The 18,338-nt window shown below is 40.9% G+C and overlaps 2 protein-coding genes across 2 annotated transcripts in view; both read right to left on the bottom strand.

The window, feature by feature from the left end:
* The window catches only part of synpra (synaptoporin a), an 18,516-nt gene extending 15,707 nt beyond the window's left edge, over positions 1-2,809 (bottom strand). Inside the window, exons 1-2 of the mRNA XM_031862635.1 lie at positions 2,681-2,809; positions 2,490-2,555 (exon numbers count right to left, since the gene is read on the bottom strand). Coding sequence (XP_031718495.1) covers positions 2,490-2,555; positions 2,681-2,698 — 84 coding nt within the window. The 5' untranslated portion in view covers positions 2,699-2,809. The remainder of the gene's footprint in view (positions 1-2,489; positions 2,556-2,680) is intronic.
* A 3,425-nt stretch (positions 2,810-6,234) lies between these two features.
* Positions 6,235-18,242, bottom strand: zbtb49 (zinc finger and BTB domain containing 49). The gene is made up of 9 exons (XM_031849045.1): positions 17,821-18,242; positions 16,571-17,688; positions 16,402-16,448; positions 16,238-16,311; positions 15,779-15,861; positions 15,415-15,576; positions 14,272-15,003; positions 11,129-11,422; positions 6,235-8,585 (listed from the first exon to the last, which is right to left on the bottom strand). The coding sequence occupies exons 1-9, from the start codon at positions 17,970-17,972 to the stop codon at positions 7,717-7,719; spliced, it is 3,531 nt and encodes a 1,176-aa protein (XP_031704905.1). The 5' UTR covers positions 17,973-18,242; the 3' UTR covers positions 6,235-7,716.
* Positions 18,243-18,338: the final 96 nt, after the last annotated feature.

The following is an 18,338-nucleotide window of genomic DNA, read 5'->3' as shown; positions in this document are numbered from 1 at the left end:
CACACACACACACACACACACACACACACACACACACACACACACACGCACACACGCACACACGCAGTGAAGAGTTTGGGCACATCTCAAAGGACAGCTTCTGCATGAGTTGGTTATTGGTGGAGAGGAGGGGGCCTTACAGCTGTTTGGAGCGGAATATGCCAGTCACTGACGGGCTGCCAAACAGGCCATGGACTACGTGCACACACACACACACACACAGCCGTAAAACCATCCTCTAGAATTTCCTGCAGACATGGCTGATTATTAATTTGCCTTCTCATTGTGCAGACCCAGTACTGACTGAGAATGTAGGAAACCTACTAAACTGCTGCAACTGTCTTGACTGAAGTTAACGTAACCTTTAAACAAGCTTCTGTTTGTCCACATGTCCAGTCAGCCATACAGTCAAGGGTTCATTATCATTAGCAAGGTAAATGTCAATGGCTGCCTTGACTACAGCCTTTAAGGCCTGAGGGCATGTCAACAAAACAAACTGAAAGACATGTGTTTCTACTGGTGTCATATGTGGGAAGACATTTGCTGCAAGCCTTTTGAAAATGAAGCACGATTGTCATAAGCACAGATAATAAAGTGGCTGACAATGTTTTTCACAAGTTGTGATGTTTTATTTTTTTGTTTTATTGTTGGTCATCGTGCTAATCATGATATTTCCACACAAATGTCTAATAAGATAAAATGAAGTGGTGATATTTTGGACAAGACATGGATGTGAACTGCAACATGACTGATTGACGGAGGCATACAACCGCTGTTTTCTCTCTTTCTGTGTCAGAAAATCAAGAGGGAGGCAACAAGCAATAGTCAAATTACATGTATTGTGCACACGTGCTTGGAAAATATAGATGATTGTGATGTGAGATTTACCTCAGCTAAATGTATTTTAAGGTTGAAAGGGAGTCGCTGTTTCAACGGCGCTCTCAAAAGCCTGGTCCAGTATCCCTAGAGATCACATCTGTATTGGATGATTCTGCATCTCACAATTTATGTGCAAATCCAACATCCAGTGATAAACCAGGAAGTGATGTGGCCTTTATGTAACAAGGTGTAACAAGGTGTAACATTTCATGTGGGAGACCAGAGTTTGCGTCCTGTCACAGACCTGCAATTAAAACTTTCTTTTTTATTAATCTTGACCACCATCTTTCCTGAACTGTAACCAAGTTTTGTTTAGTTCCCTAATAGTAACCATACCATAACCATTGTTTAGCTGCCATAACTACAGTCTTCCCCTGTCCACAACCGTAGTTATCATGAGTCAGAGAGTAATCACGGGCCAAATGAGGGCAAGTAGCCCAGTTACATCACTTACACTACAGATGGAGGCTGAAAAAGAGAGATCATTCTGAGACCAACACAGGCTTTGTGGAGATCCCTTTCCTCTCAGGTTCTAGAAGAACAGTCTAACAACAGATCAATAAGGATGTTACATGGTGTGCAGTCATTTTCACACAATCACACATACTGCCCTCCACCACTCTCTCTCAAACACACACAGAGTGTTATCTTAATCGTACCCTGCTTTGGATCATCTGCTTGTTCTCTGGCTCTGGCCCACAAATATCACAGTGAATCTGCTCACACGCAAACAGCCGAAAGGGGACACACTGGGCAACTCACCTCACTGATAGACATCTGCTTCATCTCAGCTAAAGTGTCAGGTGTCTGATGAAAGTGAGTGTGAGCGAGAGTCACCCCCTTCACAATAAAAAAAAAAATCTATCTTTAATATATTTTTATGGACATTCTCTGCTACTTCAGGATTCTCTGCACAGTTGATGGCATTAATTAAAGTGGGACACACACACACACACACACACACACACACACACACACACTTCCCTCGTGGCTACAGTCATTTCTCTAAACTGACATCAAAGAAAGTCACTGATCTCTTTTTTGCCTTTGGGCTTCTCTGCACTGTACAATAAACAGGAGAGTCTACAAACAGCACCCAGCTTTGATTCAGTCAGAGCTAGAGCACCCCGTTCTCATTGTTGATTCCTGTTATATCATTTCACTTGGAGTAAAATGGGGCATTTTTTTGTGGACTGGCGCAAAGCGCATGGTGTTGGCACAACGCATCCAAAATACGCATAGCCTGATTGAAAAGCTACACAGCGGTTTCCCCTGGCGTGTAGTTCTCGCTATACATCCTTACATAAACTTGAGCCATTTAGTCACGCTGAAACGGATCGTAGCCGAGATGATTTCGGGTAAGGTCCCTCGCCGTGTGGAAGTAACACAAACATCACTATTCAGGCACCAAAAGCCATCTGATGGAGTTTAAATTGTAACAGAGATAAGCAGGGCATTAACGAGTCAAAAGCAGTCAACGTAGCCATACACATGCAGACTCTCATTGCAGACTCTCATTGCACCCTATAGTTCATTATATAATACGCTGATGTATTTACGCTGCATAGTTAAGTTATTGCATGCAAAAAACAGTCAAAGTTTCAACTCACCCATTCCAAAACACGGATAAATCCCAGAGGTAATTTTAGCACTTGAAACGTCCCCACAGATGCAAGCTGCAGAAGGACACAGAGGATAACAACACATTTCCTATCACCAATTAACGACACATTTGGCCAATTTAGCAAAAAATCACACATCTCTGAGTCCAGATGATCTCGCTAATCGCGCCGATTCTCACCTGATCGGCGGTGTCCATTTCAATTCTTTCTTACTTGTTTGATTGGATGCAAACAATCTCAAACCTCAATCCAAGACCCGATTGATGTTCTGTCGCGCGTAATAGTAAGGGGCTCGGGGCTCTCGGCTCAGATTCCGACTCCAACCGGAGGAACCCGAGTCCTCTTAGTTTAATTTTTTTTTTTTTGGCGGAAGGGGGGGGCAAGCTGGGCAAGCTGGGATTCGTCTTTCCAAAGAGGAGTGACGCCTACATTTTCTGTCATTGGAGGGATTTGTTGTTCTCAATTATTCTCAATTTGGGTTAATAATGGCTGTTACTTGCAATATATTATAATATTTCCACCCTCACATATTTGTTTGGGTTTTAAGGCTTAGCGCGCATTTAAATTAGAAATAATTAAAATGTGGTTGAAGGCAATTATTTTATTTGTTATATTTACGTGATGGCTGCTACAGCAGTTAAAGTTAGAATAGCTCTGTAGAGGGAAGCTACAAACACTACCTTGCCTGTTTGTGTTAATACTTAAGTGATTTAAATTGCTGCTAATTCGGAGAAGATAATTAATTTAGGTCTGTTGCAGAAATGTGTGTATGTGAAAATTTTATTCTGTATAATATAATAATATTCTCATATTATTTGTGGCAGGAACTGTAATCGTTGACCCTTGGAAGCAGTATGTGTAACCAAACCATTTAAGCAGTGGAACTTGGTTTATTTCACACTTTCCTTTGTCATTGACAGAATACATTTTCATCACTAAAAACCTAAATTCAGCCAGCATATTGCAGGAAAAACACATCATGTAATGTCCTTGTGATTTCTCAAAGTTTCTGTGTTATTGGTTTCACCCAAAGACGATAGCAGCTGAAATGCTGCCCCCTGCAGTCATATAGCCGAACGGTTTATGGTTTTGATTGGAAGTAAAGCCCAAAACAGTTCTATTTAGATACAATTAATACCTATAGTGTTGTGTAAATTAAATTGAGTGAGTTTTAGAGTTATTTGAGAACATTATAAATGGCATAGATGGAGCCCAAATGTACCCAAATGGCCAATTTAAAGATTCCGGCTAAAACCTCTTACCATTCTACCCCCCTTTTTTCAGTATCAAAAGATCACTCCAAAATACCTCATTAAGAAACCAAAACCTTAAGGAACATCATAGAAAAAGAATACAAGTGGGCTCATTGAATCCACAAGAGTCTCAGCTTTCCATCATACCCAATTTATGCACTTCCAAGACTGTTTAGGGACCCCAGTATGCAGAAATATTCAAATATTCCCTTTTTAGAATAAACTAAAATAACACACTAACTATACTTTTTGTATGGCCTCGTTTTGATGTTCTGTCTTGATATGAAAGCTTCTCTGTGCCTCTGATGTTTTGATATGTGTTTGATTCCCCAATTTTGGGAAAGATTTCCACCCTAAGTGTGGTTGTGGCTTATCTGACCCGCTGGCACCAATGACATGTATTAAGAATAACTAAATAGAAATAGCCAATCTTCTCGCTGATGGTCTCGTTTACTTATGTAGGTCATATAGAGGCATCAGTATTAAATTGAGACCTTTTCCGAACCACTTAAAAGTTCCTCACAGTAATGTAAGCACAGGAGACACTCTTCAATATGTCTGAACCACATTTTCCACATCAGTTCTGTATTTCTAATTGTAATCCTTGTGGTTACTCCTGTACTGCTGTATTACACACACATATGCTACAGAAAAAAAAAAAGTTGACAGTGATGCATTTTCCCCATAAATTGTCACACCTGACTTTATATTTTTGTGTTCACGTAGCTGTTTTACAACAGGTCCATAACATGACTGAACTTTGGCAAAATAAAAAAAATACAACTATGTACAATATATAAAAATAAATACCAAACACCTTTACAGTACAACATAGGTATCACTAGTTGACAGACGATGTACCACAGCTGTATGTGTTATTATGGTCCACATTAACAACATTTACAAAGATGTTTAAAGCAGATTGAATTTAAAGGGACCATAGGCATCTGTTTTATCTTTTTTGAATTAGTGTCTTTTATTCTGCAGAATGAAATTCTGGTGGTTCATATTGATGATCAACACAGGTTATGAACAATGTGTATACAACAATGGTATCGAACCAAAATGTCCAGCACATCTAGAGTTTAGATCGTAGTCAAGAGAGAGGCAGTACTCAAGTACGCAGCTGCTCCTCCAGTATTCTGTAGCACAACAATTACATTTTCCTTCACTGGGAGGCGTCTTCCTGTGTTTCAGGAGGGAATACAATACAATATTTGTAACATAGGTCAACGTGTCACAGGAGTCACAGAACTCTGTTTATTGATTGGCTGCGGGTACTCTTTGGCTGCACTTCACCATTAAAAGTGAAACCATCCCCAACTTTAGTTTGGCCACACTTCGCAGCAGAATCAAAACAGCCGCAGTTTTGGAGCAACCGCCTACAGTTTTCCACAGGCATTGCATGGCGGCTCACAGAAGGCCGCACTTCACCGCTGCTCATGGTGTTTTTGCGGCGTAACTCTCAGCAAGAAAGCAAATGAGCGTGTATCTCCCACAATGTCACAACCATAAATTTGCCAGTTCTAGATGGTATTTTACTTAAGCAAAGTATGGCTATTTATGTCAGACAACATTTAACATTTGAGAAATGTAGCTTCTTGTGATAAAAAAGGAATGTGTAGCATAATGTCATTAGAATAATCAAACCAACATTTTGAAAAAAAGTTCTGGTTTTGGTACCAAAACTCACTGGCGCTAGTATCAAAACATTTAAAAAGATACCCTAGCTCTATTCCTTATTCTGTACTGAAGTTCTAGGCAGGACTTTGACTTGTGGACAATTTTACTCCGTGAACTTTTCGCATGTGCCTCTTCATCAGCAGCCTTTCGGTAAATAACTCGTCACAATCCCCACATTTGTACGGCCTCTCCTCTTTATGTTTGGCCAAAACGTGTTTCCTCAGAGTTGAACCTCTGTTGAAAGATTTGCCACAGATGTGACAGCTGAAAGGCTTCTCTCCTGTGTGAGTTCTTATATGTTCTGTCATGTGACCTTTCAGTTTGAAACACTTGCCACAGAAATGGCAGCTGTAGGGTCTCTCTCCTGTGTGCACTCTCATGTGGTTCTGCAGATTGCTCTGACAGGGTATGTGTTTGCCACATATGTGACAGTCAAAGTTTCCCTTGCCGTCATGTGACTTGCTTTCGTGCGTCTTGAGGTGCCATGTAAGCACCGTTTTTTTGGTAAATATGTAGTTGCATATGTGGCATCGGTATAAGGTGGTACTGGTCTTCTCTTGAGAGTGCTCTGGATCTTCTGCAGGGGTTTGCGTTGGCTCTCTGCTCTCCTCTGCTGCTTTGCAGTCTTCTAACTGCTGCACTGTTTTGATGAGTTCTTTCGTCAAGGCATCCCCGTCATCGCTGTCCTCTGCTGAGGGTTGCTCCTCTAGCCCGTTGATCCACAGTTCCTCCTTCTGCTCCTCATGCTCCTCTTCAATCTGGGAGGGTCCTGGCTGGTCCTGGCACACAGCCGGGCTCCACTCCTGCTGTTTAGGGGCAATCTCCTCCACCGATATCGGTGCAGTTGACAGTTTGGCATCTGCAAAGACGGAAACAGAAATGCATTACACCGACTGAGTTGTAAGTGCCAAAATATTGCTCCCATCAATCTACGGCCATCAGGAATTTTACCTTTGAGATCAGCTGCCTCAGAGCCACATCAACTTCATGAAGGGTCAAACCAGTCAAGAGCTGAGGACTCAGTGGAGCCTCAAGCTAGGAACTATTTTCTTGTGTATGAGTGTTACAGTACAACAATGCCAATATGTTACTATTGCATTTTTAAGGAATCAATTTTGAAGTGTTGAATCTGAATACTTAAAGGTGTGTTGCCTATATCCACCTTCTAACAGGCACAGTATACAGGGAATCTTTCCTGAGTCTCAGAGGCATTAGACTTCTTAAGATTGCATGCAGATTTTCACCGACTTGTCATTGGCTCAAACTAGCTCAAATTTGATTGCTTGAGTGTTTTTGTGGGTGTTTATTCTCTCCAAACAGCCACTGATTGTACAGATATTACCTGTCGTTAGCTAGCATCATACACACTGTGTTTGTGTGAGCAAACACTTTGCTCACATTGAAACATTTAAAATACATCCGAGAGATCTGGAGCAAATTTGCATCTGTTCCAACAACAACTCGTGTCTTTCCGTTGGCCTTCTATAGTCAGTCGTCTATATTGAAGTAGGTTCAATTGATCACCCAAACTTGTAATGCAGGTTAGTGCAATTCAAACTATGAAACTATACTGTTGCACATCTGATTACAATCAACATCCCTGATTGGTGTAATCAGAGGTTTGCTCTGTCGCACCTGTAACCACACCCAACTGTGATGTCACACCCTAATCACAAACACACATCTGCCAATATGGGGGTCTAACCTCTTTTGAAGTCATGATTTTATAGAGACAGACACACAATAAGAAAAACTGCAGCAATAATTACATGTACTGTAGCTTTATTGGTATTGCACTTTACAAAACAATACATTACAAGCAAGTCAATAAGAAGAAAGCCACACATGAATTAAAGGCAGAATTTAAGGAAGTACAGCTGTCAATAACAAAGTTTTAAAACACGGTGCGAAAAGCTAATTTTGTATCATAATATAAATAGCCCTTACGATGCATTTTATAGATAGATAGATTTATGCACTTTTAACTATTTACTTGGTACATTAAGTGTTTTAAGTATATTTCTTCCGAGCGTTTTACATGTTAGATGTGAAGCAGATTACAATTACAGCAACTCATCAGGAGCATCTGAACAATATGAGAAGTTGTATCAGTGCGGTGGAGCATAAGTGCTAATCTGAGGAAGCATGTCAGCTGCAACTTCAATTAACACACAAGCAGAAAAGATAAACCTTTAAAAAAGCCATCACCATCAGATGCCCTCAGACTCACTGTAACTTTAAACAGCAGCAAGCATCGGCATTGCTACAGCAACAGTATTTCATATGGAGAAGGTGACATCGTGGACCGTCTTCATGTGCTGTTTGAACACGACGAGCAGAGGAAAGCGCTGGCTGCACTGCATGCACTTGAACGGCATGTTCTCCCTGTGTTGGATCCTGGCGTGTTTCGTCATGGTGGAAGACCTGTTGAAGCTTTTCCCACATGTGTAGCAGGTGTAAGGTCTTTCTCCAGTGTGAGTCCTCAAATGTTCTTTGATATGACCTTTCAGTCTGTATCTGTTACCACAAATGGGACAGGCAAAGGGTTTCTCGCCGGTGTGTGTTCTCATGTGGCAGATCATTTGACTCCTGGTGTCTGTTTTTCTACCACAGGCATAGCAGCTGAACGCTTGGTTGGTAGGCTTCGGTAAATGTTTTGCTTCATGAACGCCGAGGTGCGATTTTAACTCGATTTTTCTCAAAAAAGGCTGACAGCAAATCTTACAAAAAAAAAAGTTTTTCTTCTTTGTAGATACTGGAGATACTCCAGAGGATGGTAGCGGTTGGTCATCTGGTGATGGTATCTCATATTTCATGTGCTCTCCGACTGTTATAACTCGAGACAGGCTGTCTGGCGCTTCGTATCCGCCATGCTCTCCAACTGTCACAACTTGAGTCGGGCTGTCTGGCATCTCATATTCTTCATGCTCTCCAACTGTGACAATCTGAGTTAGTGTGTCTGTAACGTTGCTGTATGCAGGACGTACAGGTGTCTCTACAGACCTGGTACAAAGTTCAGTCAGTTCCTCTTTAATGGTCAGGATGACCTGCTCCTTGTCGGCCTCACTGGGAATACATTCCTTCTGTATCTGCTGCTCCTGAGCACAAACCTCCAGTGTTGGTGTGGGCAAAGCGATCTGCCTTGAATCTGTAACAGTGGATAGGAAAATGTTTTTGGTAGCAGCTAGAAAAATCACTCCTCTGATCACACAAGAACTTGAACGGTCCCCAGCAGCGCCGCTCGTCCTAACAGCAGCAGAGAAATCAAATGAAAGCTATGGTTTGAAAACAGTGACTATAAACTTTCATTAAAATGAACTTGGACACCAAACATTAAAAAAACACAATAGATATTCAAAATATCATAAACAGAACAACTGGTGTGAGGAACAGAATTGTGTGGAGAACGGGAGCCAATACAAGTGCAATCATATCAATATGCTGCACTACATACCTTTTTCTATCTGGGACATTTCACAAATAAGCACCCAAAATATTCATCGATGGTGAGCATAAGGCGATAAAAAAAAAAAACATGACTCAAATGGTGGATGTAAATTTATTTTATGGAACAAATCGAAGTACTTCACATGGAAGTAGTACTCACATAGCAGGGCACCTGAGCAAATGGCTCCTAATTGTGATTGAGTAAAACGGCTCAAAATGTAACACAACACCAACACTCAACATCCACACTCGGTGGAATTGAAACTCTAGTCAAGGAGTCTGCAACATCAGGCCGTAGCTTAACCAAAGGCACCCCGGCAATAAATGTTCAAGATTGTTTTTTTGGAAACGTTGAAGTGTCCTCTCATCCGCATGCTAAATGACCTCTTCCAACGCCATTGGCAGCTGCAGTTTGTTAATGATTTCAACTCAGACGAAGGTGTTTTTAAGGATTACAGCCTTCTTGTATAGGTGCGCTCATATATAATGACAAAAAATGTTTTTTACTTTTTTTATTTTAATGTTGCTATACACGTTACCTGTCTTTATGAAATACAATTACAGATCCTTGGGAGATTTCATTTCGATGTAGTGTCATAAGTTATTGTTAATCTTAATGTTGATATGGCACACTGATTAACAAGAAACTTTAAAAGTGGCACTTCATATAAAAAAAGGTTGCTGACCCCTACTATAGTCCGTATGCAATACTGCTGTCACATTATTGGCTGCATTTCATTCCCCCTTATTTTAAGGCAGAATTTGGCTTCTCCTTCAAGGCGTCGCACAATAACACTGTTGGAAAATATGTACAATTCAGCACGGCTCACACTCGTCAAATGGGTTGGATGGTAGAGGTGAGAAAGATCTCCATGTTAGCGACTTGCGAGCATTCATATCATCACGATGCTTGAAGGGTTACAGTGTTAGGACTCGGATGTTGACGTGAACACCAGTCAGGAATGACTCCGATATAACATGAGCCTGGAATAAGCCTCATGTAATCACAAATACTGCTTCCATGCTTTTTGTAGTTTGGGTTCACAAGTGAAATAGGCGGGCTAAATTAAGCTGTATTTAAATAATATACAATGGATCTCAGATGTGAATAGATTTGATTTTGTGCAGCTGTGTTTCACCCCTTCCGGTCAATGACTTGAATTTCTCTCACAACCCAAACGTGTTTTTTGCGAGCCACAATAGGCGATGAGGGGCCTAACTCCACATTCAGTCTGGCTGTACTATAATAACACCAAAAAGATACAAGGCCACAGTTTATAGTGACAAACAGGATATTACAAAAGACTTTCAAAATGCACTTTGCAGTATGTGACATCACATCAACAGCTAATTAATTAATGCTCACCTTTAACAAAATAGTCACACCACTTTTAAAATTTATTTAAGCAGCTCCTCCATTTTGTTAACATGAATGGAGTCATAGGAGGCAGTGGTTTATTCAGTCAAGAAAAAAAACTGTGATTGAAAATGGTCAAAGCAGTTGTCTCAGTTGCAAGATAGAAGTTTTACTTTTGCTATTGGTGACACAAGGTCATTTTGGTGAAACACGACCATGTTACTGGGCCTGTCCCGAGGTTCTTTCATTTTTACTCCTGCCTATATCATTTGAAAAATCCACATGTTCCAACATGGCATGCATTTGAACAAAGATACAATAAACCCTTATTTACACTCAATGAGTCACACTTTGTGTACATTTTTCTAAATCTACACACATGCACTTTTATAAATGTGAAAAGGTCAAGTTAGTGCTTGTGATTCGGAAATACATATTATTGTTTGGCGTTTGTTCCCTCCACACAAAATAAAGTATGGAGTGTATATTAACCCAACACGTTTCTTTGTGTAGAATAAACTGAATTTCAAAAGAAAACATTGATTTCTTTTCATGTCGTTAGGACGATACATATAAATATTGGCATCGTACAGAACTGCATTATGAACAAATCATGGTTTAAATGGTTTTATTTTCTTAATGTTTGCTGTCTTCTCTACAGGTGACGTTGGCTTCCATTCGCCATGTACGCTCCCTGTCATTAGCCAGGAAACAGAGACATTAGCTAACATGGCTTGCTAACGTAACGTAGCTGAATGTGGCGAATACAAAGCCCTTAAACTAACTTCACGCAGTGTTATCTGACGTGCTTTGGATAATTACTAACGTTAAGCGTAATGTCAGCTCAGGCACCGACGGAGAGGTGCAGCGCAGCCTGAGAAACATACCTGCCCTGTGCAGCCTTATCTCTGGTTTGTAGACCAAATCCAACAGCCGCTGCAACCTCTGGTTCTCCAGTTTCGTGTGGTACACCTCCTCCTGGTAGTCTATTATTGTCTTCTCCACGAATCCATAGATGTCTACCGCGGCGGCGGTTAATCGTTCCGTCAGAAAGACGTTGAACGACTGAAGCGTGGAGTTAGCCATCGTGCAGCCTCTGTTAGCTCCCTTTTCTGCGAGCGGTGTGTTGCACAGTGTGTACCGTGCAGAGAGGTACCGTGTAGTGCTTCGAGGGGAGCAGCCTTTAGCCAGAGATACGATATGCAACAAGGTGTCATACCGCCATCTACTGTGCTGGACTGTGTATAACTGTAGTATAACTCCAAGTCTAAAGATTGCATTGCCATATTCACACATTACATTTCACCCTACATCCCTTTTTGTTGCAGGACACAGTTGTCCTTTCAGTCTTTCTGTACAGGAATGTCATGGTAAACCAGCCTAAACTTTATTTATGTTTTCAGACGTGCATTATATACATTTCTATAACCGGCCCTCAATGAGCTACCTTGTCAGTATATGTAAAAAACGACGTGTTGACATGTAAGCTAAATAAAACAAGAGGCAAAATATAAAATAAGCAGTTTTGTTAGTTCACACAGAGACGCCAATGTGGAAAACGTTGAAAATATCAAAGCTTTCGCAGAAGTGTACCACAGGTCCAGTGAAAAGGGATCTGAGAAAACCGACACTCAGTTTTCTACTGATGCACAAAAGCGTACATGCCCAGATGTATCTTTCTTATTGTTGCAAAAGAAGAATCCACCCTCGCCTGCGTGCAAAGATAACTAACTGTGTTGTATGAGAATGTTCCAGCACCAAGGCCATCTGGCTGCTTGTTTTGGTTGCTGGTTGTTTGTTTTTCTTTGTTGTTTCTAGCAGTCTGAGACCAAAATGTCTGTATCATTGGCCCCCACCGTTGCTCCTTCTGCGTAAAGAAAGTGCGTTCCCTGTATACTTGGTTCTTCCTCACTGAGACTGTACGCATTCTGTTGTGATGATTGAATCTTCTCTGCACAGAAAATAAATACTCAAAAGACAACCTCTGGTTTTCGGTATTCTTTATTTCAGCATTATTAAAAGACTCACACAAAGCGGGTACATTTCTACTTAGTATATTGTGTAAATGCTTAAGTGTTTGTACTTTTGCTCTGAACTCAGTAGCCCTCCACCCTTTGTGTTAACATACGTGCTCAAATGTATCTTGCTGTTGGGTAATGGAAATATATTCTTATGAGTATTTTATATTCTTATAAGATAGAACTGTTTTACAACTTGTTGTGAAACAAACCATCATAAGCTTGCATCATGTAACTTGTGATCCATGCAGCTGACTGCCTGCACACACTCTTCTTCTGTGTTGGATAACAAGTACCTATTGTATATTCACATGTTCTATGCCTCAAGGATACAACATATATATGTGTGTGTCTGTTGTTACACAGATAAAGCACTTCTTTTACTTCCGTTTGACGATATTCTGTTTCAGTTTAAAAAGACTCAACAGCAGGTATAATCATTTTCCACCACAATCCTGTTTATTCTCAGACATTCAACTTGATGCAGATCTTTTGCCACATTCTTTAGAACAGTGTGGTTTCTGACCTGTGTGAATCTGCATCAGCATTCATAACTTCTTGCATTTTCTTATGCCTGTCTTGACTCTTGTCTAAATATTGGAGTAACTTATTCTTCTTTCTTTTATACAAAACTACTTCTCTCTTGACAGCAAATATTGTACAGAAATAGGCTAAAATGAATACATTAATATCACAATATGATTGCAATAATTCAGATTATTCTCCTTCTATACCTTCTGACTTTGTTTAAGAAAGGGCTTTAAGACAGTTTAGGCAATGTTCCATTCAACATCTTTTGTTTGCTGTAGAAGACGTGACAACTATTATTTTAATGTTTCCAATTAATACCATTAGGCTTTGTCTAGACGTATCAGATTATGAACAATTTCAAACAACTCCTCAAATTAAGTTTTGAATAGCTTGTTCATGACATTGTAATATAAACTATAGGAAACATATATTTGGATGAGGATTGCCAAAGGGTTAGTAGAATAATTTAATAGTAAAAGCAGTAGTAATATGTACTTTAATACTGTGTTAGCTGCATGAGCAACAGCAGCACTGAAAGAGCTTTTAAAACAAAACTAAAAACAGATATCTGATCACTATATAATACGTATCAAAGATTTTGTGTGATAAGCTTTCAAATAGTAGTTTCCACATTCATGGTATATAGTTAATATGTCCTACTTTGCATTGCATGTGTAACAGATATATGGATGGGAGCATTGTTTCTCATATCACCGTAACAGTGATGAGTGCTGGATTTTGGTTTGATTTCAAAGAAATTTAAAACGTTAAACTTTTTTGTTCACTGAGGTGTTACTGTTGAGGTCTGAAACATTAACGGGGCAACTGTGAACATTAAATATAATGTACATCTTTTATTCTCATATGAATATAATACAGCCACATTTGACACTGATAGTTGAAAATAGATATGCATTTTTTACATGTTAAAGTGCAGTGCAGTATATACAAAGTGAAAGAGTGTAATTAACACCTCAATTAGCTGAGATGCATCCTGGGATGTTTACAGTTGAAACCGTAAGAGGTAAATCCACACTGAATCCCAGAAGGCAAAATACTGCTGCAGCGCTGCATCTCTATATTTAAGGTCGATACACTTGGTGACATCTGAAGGAGCACACCTGCTGTGACATCACTGACTGGGGCCAGAACAGCAACAGCATTGGAAGTTTTAAGAGCAGCGCAAAGCTTCTTTCTTTCTTTTAAGAAACAACTAGGAAGCTCTTACTTTGATTGGGAGTCATGGTAAAAACTCTGAACACATAAATAAAACATTTCCAGTTATGAATAAATCATATTACTATTTCATATTTGCTTTATCACAGGAGACATAGGAGCTACCGTTTGTGTGTTACAGGTCAGTTTAACCAATCAAGAGCCAGGTGATATCAATGAAAACTAATTCAATATCAGTGAAAAGTACACAACCTCTGAACTGGCTATGCTGTTCTTATCCAATATCTCATAAGATGCAACATTTTACTGCTCCATGTCATTATCATTCTGCAGCGTTTTCATTGCAAGGCCCCACAGAGTTACACTGGAGATAAACTGGGCTTCAGTGGACCTGTAGGAGCCACTATTGGGCCTGCTAGAAGAAGTGAGGGAACTGCAGTGATTGGCTGTGGGAGGGAGGTAGGGCCTCCCCACCCCTCCTCTGCCCATCTCCACCGACATATTCCCATTCTCCACATACGGACCGTACACAACCTCCGGAGACAGGTGGTGTTTGGAAAGCTTCATGTGGTCTGTGGCTGTCGGGGCTGCACCTCTCTCCTGGTGGTTGGAGGAGAGGAGGTGATGGGGTACCAGCGAGCGCAGCTCAGGAAGGGGGGTGGGGGTAGAAGCCGGGCTGAGGTGCATGCTGGGTGGTGGAGTCTCTATATGTGGTGGTGAAGTAGTAGTCGGTGAGGGTTTTTCTAACCCTGCATGGGGCATCAAGCCGGGGAAATGCTGCTCACTGGTTGCGGCAGGAGGTTTACTGTGGCTGACGGGTTTGGGGAACGCGGCCACTCCATCTGAGCTACAAGGTGGGTCAGAGGTGTCTGTAGCGGGGCTGTCGGCTGGAGCCCCCTTGCAGTGCATGTTGCTGTGTCTCCTCAACATGGCAGAGCGGGTAAAGCTCTTTCCACAGGCGTTGCAGATGTAGGGTTTCTCACCAGTATGCGATCGTATGTGACGCTGCAGGTCCCCTGAGCCAATGAAGCATTTCCCTAGAATAATTAAGAATACATATTGAATGTAAAACACGGTGCAGACATTAGGCTATACTGAATTTAAAAAAAAAGATATATATATATATATATTTTTTTAAAACTGATTAACTTTTACTGGGTGTGTTCACAACATGACTCAAGCATGTTTTGGGAAAAATGCCCATTATAATTTAATAAAGCCCGAATTGATGTCATCAAAATGCTTGTTATGTCCAGAACCCGAAGATATGCAGTTTACAGTTACATGAGACAAAGAGGAGCAGAACATTTAGAGACTAGAGCAACATATTTGCAGATTCATTTCCAGTTAACTGACTAATTGTTTCCTAGCATAGTGTTTTATACAACTATGTCTACAGTGTAATCAATGTGAATAAGACTTGCAACACTATAGACGCTGTTCTTTACCACATGTGGCACAGCTGTGTGGTTTTTCCCCAGCGTGACGAGCCTTGTGCTTTAGAAGCTTCCTGTGCGTGTTGAAGGATTTTCCGCACTGGTCACATGTGAATGTCTTGTCTGTGGTGTGAGTCCTCTTGTGTTCCTTGAGATTGCTCAAGTTGTTAAATCCTGAGGTACAAGACAAGCACAATGAAAAAAAATTAATTAATTAAAAAAAAAAAATCACTGGGTCTGTGAACTAAGAAGCTCAACCTACTATCAATACTTGATAAAGATTCAACTTAAGAATGAGGACATTAGGTAAGAACTACATATAGATGGATAAAGGAAATAATTAAGATAATTGCTTCTGTTGAGAGCAGTAATTTACCTCGACCACATATATCACACAGATGTGGCTTCTCTCCTGTGTGGACCACTTTGTGACGATGGACATCCCCTGATGCAGTAAAGCTGGAAAACACAGATGAATATTCGATTTATAGGCTACTGTAGAGACTATTATATATTATATTACAGGGCTGTGTCATACAGGGACAATATCATATCACTGGGGCCTGAACTATAATCTATTGTAATTGGTTAATTAGTCCAGTACAGCCACAAATTCATCAATTTCTTAATTATTGCCTGAACGTTATTGGTATGCCTGAAATCAAGTCAAGCTTTTGTAAACTAGTCATGAGTAAGTAGTAATTTGCAATAAGTAAAGGAAGACACACAGACATACAATACACAACAAAGTGGCAAAAAAAAAAAACATATACAGAGAGGAGGTGAATGACCAAAAATGTAAATGAGGAAATTGCACACATAGAAGGTGCCATACCTTTTACCACATAACTCACAGATGTACGGTTTCTCTCCAGAATGTCGCCGCAAATGTGTCTGTAAATTTCCAGCCTGTAAAAAAAATTATCTGTTAGATATCTCAATATATTATTCCCATCTAAGAATAACTCTGGAAAATCTGAATAATACACCAGACGTTACCTGTGAGAAGTATCTCCCACAAACATTACACTGGAAGGGCTTCTCACCTGCAGAAAAAATAAATGTATGTTTGCTTCTGAAAATATTCCTAGAACTAAATTACAATTATTACGAAAACATGTCACTGTATACCATGTGTGATTATAAGGCCAATTGAATCAGTAAATACCGGTATGTGAGCGCTTGTGCAGCTCCAGATTGCTCGGGTGTCTGAAGATCTTCCCACACACCTCACAACAATACTGCTTGTTTCCTATCTGCTGCGGTGGCTCTGGCAAAGTTTTCAGATTTTGCTCTTCTTGGTTCACAGGTGTTGGACTGGGAAGTTGCGTATCTGTTGCCGTCTCTGTAACCTGCTCTCTGTCTGAGTTAAGGCCCTCAACGGGAGCTTCTGAAGCTTCAGTCTGGACCACAGACTCTTCTTGATGACTCTTTTTGGGACATCTGAGGACAGGTTCACTCACTGATTCAGCAAACATCTCCTCCAATGCCTTCTGAGATCGGAGGTAGTTGTATTTCTTCAGGTACACAGCCTTCTTTGGGCGCACTGGCTTGTTGAGCATGGAGTCTGCCGAGTTAGCGTTGGGGGTGTTTAAATTATCTGAGGGTGTTAAAGAAGAGACGGGGTTCTTTACGACTGCCACAGATGTGCAGGGAGGATTGGGCTGAACTGTGTTTCCTGAGCATACGGGAGTGGGGCTGACGCCGAGCTGACACGGCTGCTCTTCCACCAGCACCAAAGGGCACGGGCCTTGATTTAAGGCTGCACTATTAGTCTCAAGTGCACTTTGCTTGAAGTACTGCTTACTATAGAAGTTACGGAGCTTGTAGCCATGGACAAGCTGTTTTTCTACAGGTGCTGGAGTGCTGCTAGCTGTATCACAGTTCGAGGAGCTATTAGGCACAGAAACAGGCAACCTTTTGGTGTGGTCCACATCACTACTGAAGCCAGGCTTTTGGGTTTCAGAGGGACAGTGGAGGTCAACATCATGAGGAAGACTACTGCTCCCCAAGAGGCAGTCATGCTCAGAACTCAGCATGCCCGGAAGAGAAAACGATGTGATTTCCACTGGAGGAGGACAAGGCTTGAGGAAAGCATTACACATGCTCTGAACATTTGGAACCTGCAAACACTGAGCAATGTCCAGGAGTGCTTGCACATTATCTTGGTTGATGTCAAGATGGGAGGTGTACATGTAGTCCAATATTTGGCCGATGCCACTGACATCCTGGATGACCAAGTTGAACACCTCATTCTTCTGACTGGGGGAATTTTGGAATAATGACCTGGAAAGATCAAAGCAGCATTTTTAGCATTAACAGCAGTGTATGATTACTTAGCTACGTGATAAGTATGGAAATATGCCACAGATTCACTGACATGTCACTCTATTATAAAAAATTATTGCATAAAAGCACCTGAAATAGGAGCTGAAAGCAGCCAGGACATTCTTGTGGGCTTTGAAGCAGACACCTTTGACCACCAGCATGCAGTCACAGAGCAGACCCTGAATCCTCTGCTCCTGGAGCTGCTGCAGGAGGTATGAGCTGTGGCTGGACAGGGTGTCCATGGTCAATCAGCTGCTGAATCACCCAGCTCCAACTTCTCCATCAAAACACTTTCTTAGGGGACACAACATGACAGAAACAGCAAATCTCTTATAAAGGAAATATAAATAATTTATCTGGTTAGCTTGTCCTTGAAATGTCACCAAATAAAAAGTGACGCAAGCGATGCCTTTTTCTTTTTGAAATGATAATATTCATAAATAGATAATCCAACAACCGCGCAGACTCCAGCGTGTCTCTCCTACGAGACCACCCATGCAAAAATTTGGACGAAAACGGCTAACAAGCTAACTGCAATGCTATGCTAACCACCTACGACATTGAGCAGTGTGAGCCGGTGCAGCACCAGATCCCTAAATAATTACATT

Source organism: Anarrhichthys ocellatus, unplaced genomic scaffold (assembly GCF_004355925.1).
Source record: "Anarrhichthys ocellatus isolate YVR2014 unplaced genomic scaffold, GSC_Weel_1.0 scaffold1, whole genome shotgun sequence".
Lineage (NCBI taxonomy): Eukaryota > Metazoa > Chordata > Actinopteri > Perciformes > Anarhichadidae > Anarrhichthys > Anarrhichthys ocellatus.
The sequence above is the reverse complement of the archived record's forward strand: the minus strand, read 5'-3'. Positions and strand labels throughout refer to the sequence as shown.

What these genes read in the sequence shown, in the direction of transcription:
- zbtb49 (XM_031849045.1), bottom strand. Translation starts at nt 17,972, where the DNA reads ATGGACACCCTGTCCAGCCACAGCTCATACCTCCTGCAGCAGCTCCAG. An exon ending in GCTTTCAGCTCCTATTTCAG is followed by an intron (nt 17,689 to 17,820) that starts GTGCTTTTATGC and finishes TGATCTTTCCAG; the next exon opens with GTCATTATTCCAAAATTCCC. An exon ending in GATAAGGCTGCACAGGGCAG is followed by an intron (nt 8,586 to 11,128) that starts GTATGTTTCTCA and finishes CCACTGTTACAG; the next exon opens with ATTCAAGGCAGATCGCTTTG.